Source organism: Phytophthora parasitica (assembly GCF_000247585.1).
Source record: "Phytophthora parasitica INRA-310 unplaced genomic scaffold supercont2.9, whole genome shotgun sequence".
Taxonomy (NCBI): Eukaryota; Oomycota; class Peronosporomycetes; order Peronosporales; family Peronosporaceae; genus Phytophthora; species Phytophthora nicotianae.
Genome location: NW_008648995.1, coordinates 1,020,218 through 1,036,698, shown reverse-complemented (window position 1 = coordinate 1,036,698; position 16,481 = coordinate 1,020,218). Strand labels below are relative to the sequence as shown.

General features: G+C 48.9%; 5 protein-coding genes across 5 annotated transcripts; all 5 read right to left on the bottom strand.

The window, feature by feature from the left end:
- Positions 1-15: 15 nt before the first annotated feature.
- On the bottom strand, positions 16-537 carry PPTG_06384 (hypothetical protein; the record flags this gene model as incomplete). The annotated part of the gene is made up of 1 exon (XM_008900296.1): positions 16-537. One exon carries the CDS (start codon positions 535-537, stop codon positions 16-18), a length of 522 nt encoding a protein of 173 aa, XP_008898544.1.
- Positions 538-4,630: 4,093 nt separating this feature from the next.
- On the bottom strand, positions 4,631-5,077 carry PPTG_06383 (hypothetical protein; the record flags this gene model as incomplete). The annotated part of the gene is made up of 2 exons (XM_008900295.1): positions 4,631-4,932; positions 5,011-5,077. The coding sequence occupies 2 exons, from the start codon at positions 5,075-5,077 to the stop codon at positions 4,631-4,633; spliced, it is 369 nt and encodes a 122-aa protein (XP_008898543.1).
- A 221-nt stretch (positions 5,078-5,298) lies between these two features.
- On the bottom strand, positions 5,299-8,738 carry PPTG_06382 (hypothetical protein; the record flags this gene model as incomplete). Its single annotated transcript, XM_008900294.1, has 1 exon — positions 5,299-8,738. One exon carries the CDS (start codon positions 8,736-8,738, stop codon positions 5,469-5,471), a length of 3,270 nt encoding a protein of 1,089 aa, XP_008898542.1. The 3' UTR covers positions 5,299-5,468.
- Positions 8,739-14,783: 6,045 nt separating this feature from the next.
- Positions 14,784-15,342, bottom strand: PPTG_21883 (hypothetical protein; the record flags this gene model as incomplete). Its single annotated transcript, XM_008900585.1, has 2 exons — positions 14,784-15,047; positions 15,310-15,342. 2 exons carry the CDS (start codon positions 15,340-15,342, stop codon positions 14,784-14,786), a joined length of 297 nt encoding a protein of 98 aa, XP_008898833.1.
- Positions 15,343-15,735: 393 nt separating this feature from the next.
- On the bottom strand, positions 15,736-16,257 carry PPTG_06381 (hypothetical protein; the record flags this gene model as incomplete). Its single annotated transcript, XM_008900293.1, has 1 exon — positions 15,736-16,257. The coding sequence occupies one exon, from the start codon at positions 16,255-16,257 to the stop codon at positions 15,736-15,738; it is 522 nt and encodes a 173-aa protein (XP_008898541.1).
- Between the last annotated feature and the right edge of the window lie 224 nt (positions 16,258-16,481).

Below are 16,481 nucleotides of genomic sequence, written 5' to 3'. Positions count from 1 at the left end.
CTTGAGGCCCTTGATCTACGCTTGAAGCCCGTTCAACTCAGCCGTAGACTTGTTGAGAAGATTCTCCAGAGACTCAACTCGGAGCTGGACAGGAACCAGTAGACACTTAGCAGCGGCAGCTTCTTCTCGGGAGATTTTCAGTTGAGCGGTGAGCTCACCGACTGCATGAGGAAGATCCGGTAACGTGTCGGAGAGAGGTTGAACCGCCGCTAGTACTTGGTCGAAGCCGAGCGCGTCAATCAAACGACACTGAGTGCGAATGTCACCCTGAAGTGGAGGCGAGATGCTGAGCTGGACTTGGTGCCGTGCCATCAGCGTCAAATACGGCAAGAGAGCAGTCCTTACGGAGTCTACCGTTGCGTCAGCTGGCTCAGCGAGAAGGTCGCGCAGCGAATCCACGGTCAACTCCTCCGAAGGCTCGGCATGAGCTGGAGAAGCGACGGGAACTAGGGCCGAAGATTGAGTCCCAGCCTGAAGCGCAGCAGGAGATGCCACGGCGGTTGGCGTCGCAGGGGTTACCGTTGATTCATGGCCCATGGGAAAAGAAGTTCCTGACGGTGACTGAAGACTCGTTGCAGAAGAAGGCTGTTCAGGCGAACGATCGGTGTCGACCGGACGAGATTCCTGACGAAGAGAGAGAGGTGATGAGCAGCTGGACGAAGATTGGAAGCCAGGGTGGTGAGACCTACCTCCAAGCGTGCAGGGTCACGACGACGGTGCGGAAGAAGTGCGTCGTACGCACGGCGTAGGGCGTGGTTGAGAGCCACGGGGACAGGGCTCCCGACGAGACATAGTCCTACGGTGGGAACGATTTGGAAATGGATGGTGTCACAACGGGCACCAGTGGCGTGGCTTCCATTGCGACAGGGACAGTTGTGGTATAGTGATTTCTAAGTAATCACCGAAGTGACTACATTCAAGTTGCTCAAGCCACGAACGCTCGGTCACGCGACAGGTGGTGACCACAGCACAAAATGGCCAAGGATACGTCACTACCGAACGCCCGTCGGGTCCTACTATGACCAAGATGTTACTCAAGTCGGGTGGTTCGACCCGTTAACGCTGGATTAACATTCAGCGGTCAAGAACCGACGGACTCCGGTTCTACGACTCGGCGACGGTTCGAGCGACTCTTAGGTGGGTGCGACTAGCAGTTGAACGCTCGGCGGAGACCTGAGAAGGCACAAGGACAGTTGAGGTAACTGTTGGCACGTGTAGCGATCCATAACGGATCATGGTTCACTTGATATTTGTATACATGATTAGGATTGCATATTAGGAAGAGCCCGAAATGGCACCACAAATAACAGAACAGAATTTCCACTCAAGCACATAAAGCGAGGTCCGGCTTCAAGGTAAGCATCTGGATAAGCTTGTTTGGGTGTGTTATGCCTGCCGGTGGACTCGAAGCTTACTAGCGAGGGTTCATCCGACAAGGCCAAGAGAGTGTGTGTATTGGCCGATTATATATCGGAAGTTTACGTGACGGCTTTATTGTGCCTATTTGCACGTGTTGGGGAGAGCGAGTTGTCTCCCGTATATTCTTCCAGTCGAGTGTTGAACACTCGGCGCCCTCGTAAAAAGGCTTACCTATGCCTGATACCATTCCGCCGTTGGTACCACGAGGATTCATAACACCTACTTGCTTTGCTCGTGCTAGTAGCGTGTTCTTATTTTTATTGGTTGGCCTATATAAGCGATTTGCAGGTCCAGTCTGTCCCGGTGTAAGGGCTGAGTCTGGGTCTTCAGATCACGCCCAAACGATCGCTTACCGTTCTGGTAGGCGTATTGTTGTGGGTTTATCCTACCTACACTAGTAGCTAGAGTTGCCGTGGGAATTACTACACCTCAAGGCGAAATGGCATGTGATGATTTTTGGATTTTATTCAAGTCGGACACCCCCTAATGTACCTTTTAACCCCTTGGTTACCGGAATTTATGCCGTCTAACGCATAAGTCACGGTACTTTTATGGCGTAACTTACGATGTACTTATTTATTTGGTTCTTTATGATGTGCATAGAAAACTGCGGGAAGCGATATTAAATCTCTGCAAGTATTCCCAGCAAAGTCGTAAGTTATACACCTTTCTTGTGTTCATCACTGACTCAATGTCGTAACTGGCGCTGGAGGCTGACAACAGGGGCGCAAGAGCCAGCACTCAAAAGGAAAAAGACGCAGCAACACGTGCATCAAATCTAAGAAAACTGCATTACAATCCAAAAGCTACCACTTTCAAAATCTAACACATGGCATGTCATAACTTTTCTTGGACTCGCTGGCCGTTGTCATTATCATTTCCGGACCCCTCGTCGTCTCCTTCCCCGTTGAGAAGCTGTAATTCTCGGCGAGTCTTCTTCCGCAGTCCAACTTTCTTCCCGGGACGCCGCAGCACGACTCTTTTCCCTAAGGTGGCAGGAATCGCCTGACCGCAGTCAAAATCGTCATACCATATAGCAAAGTACGTATTTGCTTCACCCCTGTAGGTATGCCGGATCTTACTGCAAAGCCAACATTTCGCGTTGTCCATCGAGCAGCGTTCACAGAAGAAGGTTGTTGCCTAAGGTTTCTTCTTTCGGTCGGTCCTGAGTAATGCGCAGACTTTACAGGATCTCTGACGTCTCTTTTGCTCGCCACTGACAGTCACCCAATCTTCAGACTGTTCCACTTCATGGGTGAGCCGCACTGGGGCTCGTTGGCGCTTTTGACGTGGGTCGCCACGACATCATCAAAGTCTTCAGGTTTCAGCTGTAGAAGCTGATTCTGGAGGATGCAATACCAGTCTCCACGTGTTGTCGCTGTAGTCCCCGCAATTCGTGCAGTTTCCTTGTGTGAAATGTATGCGTTCACCAACGCTAGATCGACGAGACCCAAGAACAAACTCATGTAGTATTTCTTGAACTTGGTGGACGTCTGCAACGAGAACTTCTGGAGGCGGAGTTGATCGTGGACATCAACTCCTCCCATCCAACGCTGATAATCCGTCACAGCTACACGGCATGGCACAGTAACAGGTCCCACGCGCTTCACATTGTTGATTGACGAAGGCGACATCACAGAGCCCGTGCACAAGTAATGCACGGGTTTACTGTCCCACCAGTGGTACACCACCATACTTGACACAGCGACAGAATGGGAGAATGTGAACGCTCCGCGAGGGATGCTTTCAGGCCTTGTCTTCCGAGCGGCTTTGACATTCTTGTCAAAGCCAAGTCTGTCCGTCATTATAGTACCCAAGGCGTAAACACTCATACCAAGAAGCTCGATCGCAAGAAGGACCACGAGTAGAATCAATCAGTCACCACGGATTGCGACGATTTTCGTGAACCACGCTCTTCAGGTTACGAACGACCACCGCGGCACCAGTCTTATGGTCGAATGAAGAGTCGCCAGTGTCGCCAGCATTTCGTTTTCCAGCGTTCATTTCGAATCTAGTAAGTTACGACATAGATGTTAGACAGGAGATCAAAGTAGTAACTTACGACATAAGCTAAGACTACAGAACCTGTGGCAATATGATGTCGTTCCATCACACGTCATAAACATCTTCGTGCCGTACCGGTGAAGTTTGTCTGGCATAAACATCCGGGTTGTATTGCGCTTGGAAGGAGAAGGAAGAACGCCTTCATCGAACGAGAACACTGCCGGAAGTGACCATCCTGCCAAAAACCGGTCCTGGAGCTTGGTGACAACAGGCCGAAGTTTCCATAGTTTGTCTCTTGGCCGCTTACCCTCGTTGTCCACAAAGTGAAGATCTCGTAAGATGTCTTGGAAGCGGTTACGCCCCATGAAGCGGCCGAACTTTCCAGCAGGAACTGCCCCGTCCTCATTCATCGACCAGTGTGCCGCAAAGCGGCGGTTCTGTGGGCATAACATCCGTGCGATGAGAAGTCCTAGAACCTGGAGGATTTAATGAGTCTTGTGCGCTGCTTTTGCTTTCAGACGCTGGCAGATTTGCATGAGGGTTTTTCGTTTCGGTTCCAGCTGCTTGGCGTGCCCGCCTTTCGAACTGTTGCATATTGTACCGGTTCGTTTCAACCTTTATCATCACCCACAGCGGTTCCGCCATGTAGTAGAACAGGGTCAGAAGCAGTGAATGACAGATACTGCGTAGCTAAGATCCACTTCTGCATTGAGACCCGGGTACGGGAGCGACGCTTCCTCAAACTCCAACGACACGGGAGTCCATTTCGTTGCTGGAAATGCGTTACCTCTTGCCTCCGCGGCTTTTTTGTTGACACCATCTTGCCCTATACGAAGGGATTCGACGAATGCCTCGTCCATCTGTGGAGCGTCAGCGTCGGATATGACATCATCATCGCTTGGGGTACCACTAAGGCGGCATCTTCGTCGCCGTCGACGACGCCAGCGCTATCGCCCTGGCCGGAACTGAGACTTTCATAGGCGCTCAAATTTTCGTCGTCTGGTACAACGTTAACGTCCTGCTTGACGTTGGAGAGTGGCCGAAGCATCGGTCCGGAGGTTTCAGCACAAACACCATCTCGTTCAGCATCACTATCAATGCCAGAAGCTTCCGATAGTAAATGAGGGCTTGTTGCTGCATGTAGCTGTCACTCGGCATCTTCGAGTTCTATCGATGATAATAATCCAAACGCCTGTGGCACTGCGGCCTACGACAGCTCGACTTCTGAGTCACTCGAGGCGCCAAATAGATCGCCAAGAGTGTGTTGTGACAGCTGTGCGCTTGTGTCGATCTGCAATACTCGAATATTACTATCCTCAACGTTTTCGCTGTCGGGGCTGGCGTTGTCTTCGGTCTTCTCTTCTTCATCATCGCTATTCGCCAGCAAACCGGACTCTATCGCATGCCTCACAACCGCATCTTCTCCAGCAAATACTTCAGCACCATTCGGAGTCTTGTAACTCCACTGAGTCTCGAAGCCGCCTGGTTTCTTTGATTTCCATCCAACCGCTCGCAATTATCTCCACAAATGCTTGAAATCGATGTCCCAGGCAACAGCAGCAACGGTATCTGTCTTCCCACGCGTACTGGACCCACCATAGCGCAAATTCTGGAATGGCACGGAAACAGCCTCCAATCCTTTCCCTATCCACATGTCTCTTTCCCGTTCCCTTTCCGCGTGGCCCGTTTCTGATGCAATTTTGATTTACCTCTCCCATCTTATTTTCTCAAAATGACTTGCATAAAGTATGGTCCGAGCCATTTTCTGTTGTTGTGACCTCTACGTCGTAACTTACGACATAGTAAACCTGGTATGGCGTATATTACGAAGTCGGGAACCAGGGGGTTAAATCTAGTGTTTAAGAGCCATTAAAAGGACTTGTTACGAAATCTTACTGAACGTGTATTAGTTTGGTATCGCTAGTTCGAAACAAACACAGCATTCGGTATTACAGGATCAATACATGCAGCACCAGGCGACGATGAAGATTGTAATCGTTCTTCACCACCATAATCCTGCTCCCGTCGCCTAACAAGATTATTTCTTAATCGAGTAGAGGGTGGTATCCATCCTCACTTTCCTGAGAGCGAGACGATCGGCGCTTCACGACAACAAGAGCCACAACCGCAACCATGGCACTAGCCCCGAGTAGCGCCATCGTTGCCGTTGTCTGGCTCGCAGTCAGCGTCTGTTCCACGGCAGCCAGACCCGCACGGTTAGGATACGCGGATGGGACTTCACAGCGCTTTACATCGGTTGATCCGAAGGCAACGCAGTTGAGATCAGGATCACAGGCGTCGCAGCAAGTGTCTTGAGTTGTTGTCTTCACAAACGTTTGCTCTTTGTTGGACGAAACAATAGTTCCACCGCAGGCTTCGTTCACACCAGGCTTATCGTTGTCTGCACAGTCGTAGGCGCAAACGTCCTCTTCTACTACCCCAGTCTCCAGCTTTGGCTTGTCGCAATCCGTAACTGTAAAACTGTGGAAGCACGTGATCGTGTGCTGCTCTCGTGGACCAGCCACAGAAGCATAAAATGACAGCAGAGCCATTTTCTTGCCATTCCCGTTCCCGCTGGTCGTGGCGGAGTTCGCATTTCCATTGCCAGTTGTAGCCGTGTTGGAATTGGTCGCGGTATTCGAGTTGCCATTGCCGTTCCCGTTGCCAGTCACGGCCGTGTTAGAGTTGGCTGCGGTGTTCGAAGTGCTTGTCGCGGCGGTGTTCGAGTTACCATTACCATTGCCATTGTTGCTGGTTGTTGTCACTGTGTTGGAGTTGGTCGCGGTATTCGAGTTGCCATTGCCGTTCCCGTTGCCGTTGGTGGCGGTGTTCGAATGCGCCTCATGGGCGTTATTCGTGTTCGAGTTGGTGTTGGCGTCATTACCGTTATTGGTTGGCGACGTGTTGGTGTTGGTCGCACTATTGCCGTTGGCTGCGTTGGTGTTTTCATTCCCAGCGTTGGTGTTACCATTGCCGGTGTTGGTATTCTCATTAAAATCGCCATTGTCGGTCCACTTGGTATTCTCGCCGCCCGTGTTAGCGTTGTCATTCCCAGCGTTAGCGTTAGTGTTGTCGTTTCCATTGCCATTACCAGCGTTGTTGTTGTCCTTCTCAACGTTGGTGTTGCCGTTGGTATTGTTGTTGACATTCCCGTTATTCCCTGCGTTGACGTTCGCGTTACCAGCATTGTTGTCATTTCCAGCGTTGGTGTTTTCGTTGCCGTTCGTGTTGCCCGTATTGGTGTTGCCATTGTTGATGTCGTTGTTGTTGCCGCTCGTATTTTCATTACCAGCATTGGTGTTGTCGTTACTGTTCTCGACCACATTTCCGTTTGCGTTCTCGTTTCCAGCGTTCGTGTTGGTATTACCGTTATTGATCTCATTGCCAGTGTTAGTGTTGTCGTTCCCGTTCACATTCTCATTGTCATTGCCATAGTAGTTGCCGTTGCTGCCGTACGCCTCGCGCGTAAACGTGCACTGCACGTGGAACGTAGTCTTGGGGGCAGTATATGGATCGTGAACCAACTCAACAACAAAATTCTTGTCGATCTCCTCCTGGTTCGTTTCCGCAACAAGTGTCGCTGCACTCACTGAGCCTTCAGCCGCAGTACTTTCGCGCACTCGAATCTCGCATTTGACGTTCTTGTACGTTCCCTTCAAGCGCTCATACTCCTCACCTACTACAGACGGAATAACCACGTCGTAGTCATAGTTCAGATTGAAGAGACTGAAGTCACTGCCCGGCACATTGCAGTAAGTATCCTCACCATATACTTTGGTTACCAGAGGAGTCCACATTTCCACAAACTTATCGCACGTCAACGTACGGTGCAGGTACAGCTTGACGACGATCTCGATCGAGGAAATCTGACCACAAGCTGTCCACGCTTCCACATTAACCGTCGTACTCGACGCCTTGAACGAATACTCAGCGTCATTCTTGGGGTCCCAGGTTGCCCAATCTTTACTTCCGACTTTGACTCGCCAGAACACGTAGTCGGATGGCATCTCCGAGTTGAGTGCGAGATCAGTCACAAACTTCGGGCCGACTCCTAATTGAGGTCCGATGTCGAGCACATCGGATAGCTTGACTATGTAATGACACTGCGGGTCGTTACCAGTTTGATCGTAGGACGTGCACGGGAGACTGTAGTGGATCATGTTGGCAACGTCGGTGTTGTCAGGCTTTCCCAACTCTTGAATTACTTTTTTTGAATCCTCCTGGACGGCGTCGGAAAGTTTGACGGTCGCTTCCGCGATGTCGTGTCCAGTGGCCTTGATGCATGCATCCATGCTACACGTGCTGCTTGGAAGGCCCACACACTCCGTTGCAGGCTGAACGGCGGTTGAAGGGCACGTATACTCAGTGTATTTCTCCTTCAGTGCAATCGACTTAAAGCAGCACCACACACAATTACCATTGAGATCCTTTTCGAGTTCCAGAACTGGTCTTTTGATATCGACGGTGTTGAATGGATTCACCTTCAACCTGTCCAAGTTGTTCTTTACCTCGCCGGAGGAAAAGCACATGCCCGAAAAGGGGGCAGGTTCGACGTCGTAGAAGTTCTGAAGCTTCGACGACTCAATGTTACAAGAAGCGTCACTTTCAGGATTGTTCAGCTGGTTGCTGGTCGAAACGAAGTTCTCATAGTCCGATTCGTACTTGCTGACATCGGCAACAGAGGTCGATGTCAGTGTGAGCGAACTGCTAGGAGCAGAAGGGCACGTGCCGTCCTTGAAACGAGGTCGATATGTGTCTCGAATTGCGACACACCCCTCGCAGGTAGCTAAGCGGTCGTAGTCGTTCGCGGAGATGGCCACGTCGTAGACGCCAACAGAAGAAAACTTGATGTTGTTCTGCGATTTCGCCGGGTTCTCCATATACCCATCCCACGCAAGCTGTCCTGTCGAAGCTTCGGTCGACGGGGTCAACCCTGGGTTCGGTCCCGTCGACGTGATCTCGATGTACGGATAAGCAGTTGCGGTAAGTCCGTTGTCATACTCGTTCACTCGCTCGTCACCGACGTAATTATCCTTGGGGACGGGGACACCCACATCGCAAGTAGAGCCGAGCTTCAGGTCGTTCTGCGGAGAGTCCATCTCACACACCAAATTGGTACCCCAAGAACAAGTGGCATATGGGTCGGGGTTGTAGGCGTACGCGGAGAGGAAAGACAACGGTGCCACCGCCGACAGATTTTCGCTATCTGGTGGGCTGAGGTTGTGTAACCTCGAATGACCGTGACGGACTTGGTTAAGAGCCTCGACGAACGCACCGTAGGCGGATACCACTGCGAGCACAGTAGCGATACGCATGGTTGAGAAGATGGCGAAGTTGCTTCTTCGTGGACGACGCACTTGAGTCCTGCGAGAAAAAATGCAAAGTGGTTTGATCTATTGGGTGAGGATTTACTTTTCAGTTGGACCTGGAGTGACTGGAGGTTGCCAGGGACACGGAAGTTGGGCACGTCCTCTTGAGACGGCTCTGTAACGGAGATGTTAGCGTGAAGGAACGTGGAGTTTGCCATCGCATTGCCTATCGCGACGTCCGTTTTAGATCTCTCTTCTTACATCTCATGTGTGTCTGCTTGAGGGAAGTTGCTCCTTTTAAGAGCGACTATTAACAAAAGTGGTTTCACGTCTTCTTGTTGCCACTGGTGTCATTTTACAGCAAGTAGTTAAAATTAAATCCTCCTGGAGTTTTTGTTCCAAACGCTTCTTCGATCAGAACTAAGCCGTGCACACACAACAAAAACGTTTGGAAAACACCCCACTCCGTGAATTTTACTATGTGTGTGTCCTGCACGATTTAATTATTTTTATATCTGGTTACAATATATTTACACTTAGTCTTAAGCAAATATCCACCAGCGTTTGGTTAAAACTAAACGTAAATAATTGAGACAGAAATATAGGAGGTACACGTACGCATGGCCAGAAAGTGCAGAAATTTGGGCAAGTTTGATCAGAATCTCGGCGTTGGGTATGCGTAACTCATAAATATTGTCTGGACTAAAAATATAGAATTGCACCGTTACTTTGCTCATACCGTATGAGCAAAGCAACGGTGCAATTCTATATTTTTAGTCCAGACAATATTTACGTTCAGTTCTCTGGAATTTATATCCTGAGTTTCCAGAGTTTTAGGAGGCGAGCCATTCTAACCCAAAACTCTATAAGTTTATACCCAGGAGCCCAAAATTACTCACGTTTCTCAAACCTTGAAAAAATTCCTGTTGACTTTTCATGCTACTGTTATATAAGATTGTCGCAGGATAATAGCACCTAATATAATGGGGTTTCCCTTAGATACACGTGATTTCTGCTCGTATCGGAAGTAAGATCCTTAATTTAATAAAGTCTGTCATACCTTGATATCTCATTCCCCTAGCACAAATTACCCAAAACCACTAAATGTTGCTTGTGGCGGCCAAGTGCAACATCATTGGTAAATTACGGAAGACGCAAGTAATTTATTTATGTTATATGTCGTCCAAAGCACGCTTAACAAGCGTCGACATGGCCTAAAAAGAAAAGGGAAAGCGGGTAAAACACACATTTATCAGTTAACGTATATGTTGCTGTAGCCAGCTCGCTTCTTTGTTACTAGTATCATTCTCTGCTATAAGCTCTCTCTCTCTCTCTCTCTCTCTCTCTCTCTCTCTCTCTCTCTCTCTCTCTCTCTCCCTTGCCGTTAAGAAGTGTGTTGATGTGGTTGCAACCGAGCGTACATCGAGAAATTAACTACAGTATCGATATACGCGGTCGAACCAGAACGAAAACACTTGAACCGCTTTATTTCGTGGGACCATTTGCTTTCAGGCTGCATTTCAATTCTATTAGGACAAACGCGCAGCAACACGGATACGAGGTAAAATACAGTGCACCAAGTAGAGCATCCGGCGCTACTCGTTCCTATGGAATGAAGATTCGTCCAAGCAACGGACTAAGAGAGATGTCCAAATGGAGAATCGATCTAGTTTTGGAACTTATTTTTTATCGTGAATGTTGCCCGTAGGAAAATGAGGTGGCCAATTTACCGATTCTTAAATTGGCAAAAAGAAATAGGTGCCGTACCAAGTGGAACCTATAAATCGTGAAGGGGCGCATTTTTTTGAAGAAACGCGAGGAAAGAGCACCTTTTCACCACGAAGGACAGCGCTCGGTACACGACTCTGTGAGGGTACAAAGGGCACCGATACACTGCAGAGGAGCTTGAGCACTTGAGCCAGGTACGTTCCAGAATCAGAACGGTGGCCTGATGATATGTAGCATGTGATTTAATGCTCGCGTTGTCTATGAAATATAGGTATTATCATCTTCTACGTGTCGCGGTCTTCCTCCTTAGTGTCTGGGTGGTGTATCTAGCTGGCCGACTTAGGAACGAGAACTTGAGCGATAATTCCAAATGTAACTTGATATATTCTGAGTACTTCTTTCTTAAGAAGGAAAAACACGTCTGAGCCTCTCCCCTACGGTCTCCCCACGACCTAGAAATTCCTTACCTGTCCACAAATCTTCCCCACGCAGGGGTCCACAGCGAGGTACCTCCTCATTCCCTTCATCCTAGTCCCACTCTAGACGTGGAACGCCGACGTCTGCTCCTCTTGCCCTTGCTTGTAGGATGTAGCCCGTTGACCCTGTAGGGAGTAGACCTTCTGGATGCAATACGCAAGATAGCGAAACCTCCATCTAGCTGTAGACCGTGACATACGAGCTCGTGAAGAAGCTACGTATGCTCCAAATGTGGCTACATGGCCGACACCTGGACTTCCCCAAGGTCAACACAAGCACGGCGACGTGTAAGTCCCGGGCGCAGATATGGTCAAGTTGAAATGCTGCTAAACGAGGACAATCGTTTCGGTCGAAGACCGTGTCGAAACCCGTGTCCATCACGCCTCCACGTCTGTGGAGCCCTAGTCTGTACGCGTGGTCAACTGCAGGCTAAGAATATTCCGAAGAGCTGGATCTTCCCAAGCGGATATGCTTCAGCATCCACGACAAGATTCAGTTCCTCGACGGCAACTTCATCTTTATCGTCCTAGGCCATACTAACGCGATCCGCAGCCACTTTGCTCATTGTGAATCTTACTTTCCACGTACTTTAAAAAAAAACAACTGTCAGGTGCCACTTTATGTGAGTAGCTGGAGAGCTTGATCCTGCGTTGATTTTGTGATGGGAGAATTTATAATTTTCTTGAATCACACCCTGTGAATGCTCTTGATCTCCTTAAAATCTGCAAAACAATTTGCAGCTACAGCTGCAGTTCCTCATCAGCAGTCGTTGGTGCTTGAGGGTAGGCCGCATGTTGCCCGAGTAAGGTAGTATCCAGAATATGCTTTTACGAAGGTGAACATATTAAACAAGAAGAGCGATTTTTTTGTTTGAACATCGCGACTATTTTTATCACCTACTTTTATCAGCAAGGACAAAAAAACAATTGACAGAAAAACGAGTTTTTTTTTATTTGGACATCGCTCTGAGTACCCCCAAGTCCGAGTAAGCTGTTGTTGTGTAAGGGCAGTAATAGCACATAACTCTCGAGGGTGTGCTGAACGGGAGTAAATGGCTATTTGCCGCAGGAATATCTCCATAGGCGAGGATGTTGCGTCGGGTGTAGTGGTCATAACCGCAATAAATACAGATGTAAATGGCTATGCCTTCACAAACCGGTCGATTAGTAGCGAATAGCTTATATGTGGAAAATATGTAGATTAATGGATTTCACTGAAAAATTTGAGCCTTCTCAAACTCACCAATTCTGAATGGAGGGATCTAATCCACGGGGGCTTTTAATAGTTTGCAGTTCAATTATCGGTCGTTTTGCAAGGGATATGTGAGGCTGGGATAGGATCTGAAACAAGCAAGTACCTCCTCATGACCACGTATGAAGGATACGCCAGAAAATACTGTAGCAATCTAACAGGTACTATTATCAATCCTATGAGTGCTAAAACGTTATATGCTCGCAAACATAGCGAGGGTGTGATGCTGAGGACGAACGGGCATCGCTAGTTCTGGTATCTAGGACGAGGTAGCAATTAATGCGCCGGTGCTTTGGCTGACAATGCCGTACAGATCTTTGAAATATAAAATAAAACATGACCCTGAAATACGTATCTACTACACCTGTCTCGCAGCATCTGCTCTGTGTTCTGGAAGGAGCCAATTTCAATTCGATTATTCGGTTTGGTAGTATTTCCTTGAGAGATATCACGCGCATGTATTTGCCTTTCAGCATCTCCTACCAGAGTACGCAAAACAGTAAAATAAGCTTGATGACGTTGGAAGAAGCTAGGTTAAACTGAGGCTGAAAGCAATTTATACATCTTAAGTGGGTCTAGTTCAAAAAATTCCCTCTATCAATTATGCGGTACTGATGAGCTTCCGTAATGGAGTAGATTCGTCTTGACGTCAGCCATAAAACTAAGCGGTTCGCCTACATCTTGTCACTAGCAACCCTTTCGCTTTGTTTGTACCGGATTTGTATTGATATACCAATATTTTTAGTGCCCATCCTGCAGAATGGTCCTTATCGGTATATCAAGAGGCATACCAGTACGGTAAATGCGTTGCTTTTATGCAGACCAAGGGACGCCCAGTGTGTATAGATTGGGTGGGAGGGGGGGGGGTACCTTAGATATTTGATGAAATAAGCTTATCTGAAAGTGTGCGTTTGTCGCCACGAAGAATCAATTTCGTAAAATTTTCCCTGACGTGTGCTGCACACGGATGCGATACCATCTCATTTGTCTATCCCACGCTTCATAAAATTTTTTTTTTTTCGATCGTTGGACCTATCCAAATCGAACAGATACGAATGCTTCACATTTTGCACGTAAAGGAACCACAAAACGTTCAAAACGGAAAAACATCGTTATTAATAATGCCAACTTGACCTCGGCCTCAATTGTAGCTCAAAGCTGTCCAGTTCAGTCAAGGGCGGCCTGCGTTGTTAATCACGGCGACACCTTTCCGCTTACGCTTCCGACGGCTACCTAAAATGTCTCTACCTCTGCTGTCGACGTACGCACCCGATCGTAAAGCAACGAGCACGTGTATACGCGAGCCGAACGCGAATCAATACAATACCCACAGGACACGACTGCTGCTCCATGTCCACAGACCATCCACTTCACGGCTGTCTATCCACCCCATGCGGGCATAGTTAGCCCCCATTTGCGCTGAGACCACAACCCTTTTATCGCTGCGCTTATTCGGCGCCACTACAACGCGAGACATTAGCATGGACACTACTTGGACCACAGACTCAGTCCCAGAGCTCACGCTCTCGACAATTTGACCCCAACTGTTTTCGCTCGGAGTAGCTCCGAGACACGACGCACCAGCGTTTGATTCGGGACTACTCCGTACGCGAACACTTGCACGATCTAGGGTGGTTCTGGCAACAGGCGACCAGCTCTCAGAGCAGAGTGACCATCTTCAACGCCTTCGTAAAGTGTAATCGCGTATCAAAACTGCGTTGAAAGTCTCCACCGGGTTGTTCGTGGTCGCAAATCCGGTGGGAGTGATGTAGGCCTGTCCGCCCGTGAATAGACCACTCAACCATTGACCACACATGTACGTTGCAAAAGGGTTATCCATTCTTCTTTGACCCACCGATTCAAAGTTGTCTCCCTCAGTTGCAAATAGGCCGCATGTGACTTAGCAAAGTGCATGTCGTATATATCACGTAAACTAGAAGCCTGTGCACACGAGGAAAATCGTTTAAAGTGCTCTTGCATCTTCTTCTTGACGTGGAAGTAGCACATCAAGAAAAGTACGCTGGGTTCTGTCTAAATACTGCATACGAAGCATTGTTTTGATCATTATCGCCGTCAGCCATAGCGTAGTTTATTGTCAAATGTTTTGTGATCCAGTGGTACCGCCTACGCAGTGCCAGTAGAGCTGCTTGAGAAGCTAACTGCGTTTCTTGAGAAATAACGAAGAGAGTAACCAAATGCAATCTGCGCGGTCCGTCCGAGATTCCCACCACTAGTACAGCGTAGCTGCTTGGCTTGTAGGTCGCGTCTATATAAAGCTCTGCGGGGGCACCATCAACCTCACCACCAACGCATTCATCGAGAGGCCACCTATGAATGACTTCTCGTCGAAGCCGTTACCTACAATAGGCTTACCAGTGTTGTCCAACTCCCAGCCCAAAGTGAAGGGCTGTGTCATCGTCTCTGACCCGTCGTAAGCGAGCTGGTGGATCCATATTCTCACCTCGCTAACGCGGTCATGGTTTCCATCTTGAGTCACCCTTAGTGGTTCACGAAATTATAAAGTGTCTTCAATACCGGGAGGTCATCAAGCGGGATTGAAAATTTGCGAACTTATGCATTCTTCATGCGCATAGATCACAAATGATTCTCCGCGAGCTCCCGGTAGTAGGTCATCCGCGATGGCGTGGGCTTCTTCCGCCTTGGAGACGTTGCCACAAAAGTGTTGTGGTCGCTGTACTCGGAGAATGAGGCGTGGTCGGTCTCCAGGTACGTCATGATCTTTCCTTGCCACGCGCGTTTGATTGAGCTCGCCTCACTGGTCGCCTGGGAGCTGCACACAAGCAAGCGGTAACGCATCTTATGTGCAGCCTCCGGACAAATAGCCAGACCATCGATTGACTTTTATCAATGTGAAACGATTTGAGCGTCCTCACCATGGCGTGTCTACCGTGACGTCGTCGACGTTAATGGCCTTCCCGACCCAGGTTACTCGCTTTGGATTGCGTGAGTGATCTGGTAGCAATGAAGGGGGGGGTCACCAATACTGGGGCTTGTCCCCCTACTGAGCGACCGTTCAGAAACCGGTCGCGACCGCTTTTGTAACCGGTCCATTGTCCCACTTAACGTCCCGCCAAGCACCAAAATCACTGAGAGAACCCACGTTACTGACTTTGGCACCGTCGGCCCCGACCATCTAATTCCTGCAGCTCTGCACCAACAACTCCTCGGTCAGCAGCTCCGCGAGCTCTGAGTTTCAAGTGTTGAGGCAAGAAAGTCCTGGACTCAGTGGCACAGATCGCGTAAGTGGTCCCAAGCAGCATACTGTCTAGGCTTGCTTGTAGAACGTGTTGGTAACAGTCACGGAACTAGATTGGCGAAGAGCGAAAAGGTTGATACGGGAGCTGGAAGGGTTGATCGCTTCAGCTTTTTGACTGGATAGGGACGCAATCTTCGTAGTTGTTGCTCAGTACCTACGTCGACGCAGTTGTAACGGAGTGTTCGGGTTCTTCGCCACGACCAGGTTGTACATAATTTTTGTTATCAACAAACATTTGGACCATGAACACTCTTCGCGAGCTTGTTCCGCTTAAATTTGGCGAAGCAACTCATACTCTTGCGCAGTGAACCCCGCGGACGGCTCGTAACTGTTCTCGTGTAGATTAAGTGACGCCATAAATGTGTTCCTATCCAACTTCTTGGTCGCTACTGAGGTAGAGGAGGATGCCGATCGATATTGCGGCCCCTCTAGTTGTTCAGATAGAATATGAAGCACAAACGACAACTGTGGTGACGCTGGCAAAGCTCCACGAGACCATATAGCAGCTTGAGCTAGTGAAACAAAATCTAGCGCGCCGAAGTCTGGATTTCGACCAAACTCTGCTTCAATTCGAAGGATATGTTGCACAATAAAAATGTCAAGGATGCGAAGACCAAGCCTTGCCGAGACAGGGCGAGCCACCAGCTTCTTCAGTCCAGCATGGAAACCTTCCAATTGACTTGTCGAGACTACCCGGATGTTCCGACCCCCTGTCGAGTACGTGTTGACTGGAACGTAGAGATCATTACTGTCAATATGGCGAAGGTTACTGTTACAGTAGTCTCGCCACATAGCTCTGTGCAGCAAAATATCTGAAAAGGTAACGCTATCGATAACGCTGCGAAAACGTGCAGCCATCTCGTCGGGATTGCGCAGCTATCCATAAACCGAATACAGTGGCTTTTTCACAGCTTTGGACACCTTCTTTCTCTTGGGCGACTTAACTTTCTCTGAAATAAGACTGTGTGTGGATCACTCGGATGGGATGTATTATTATTCAAGTGGCCATAGCAACA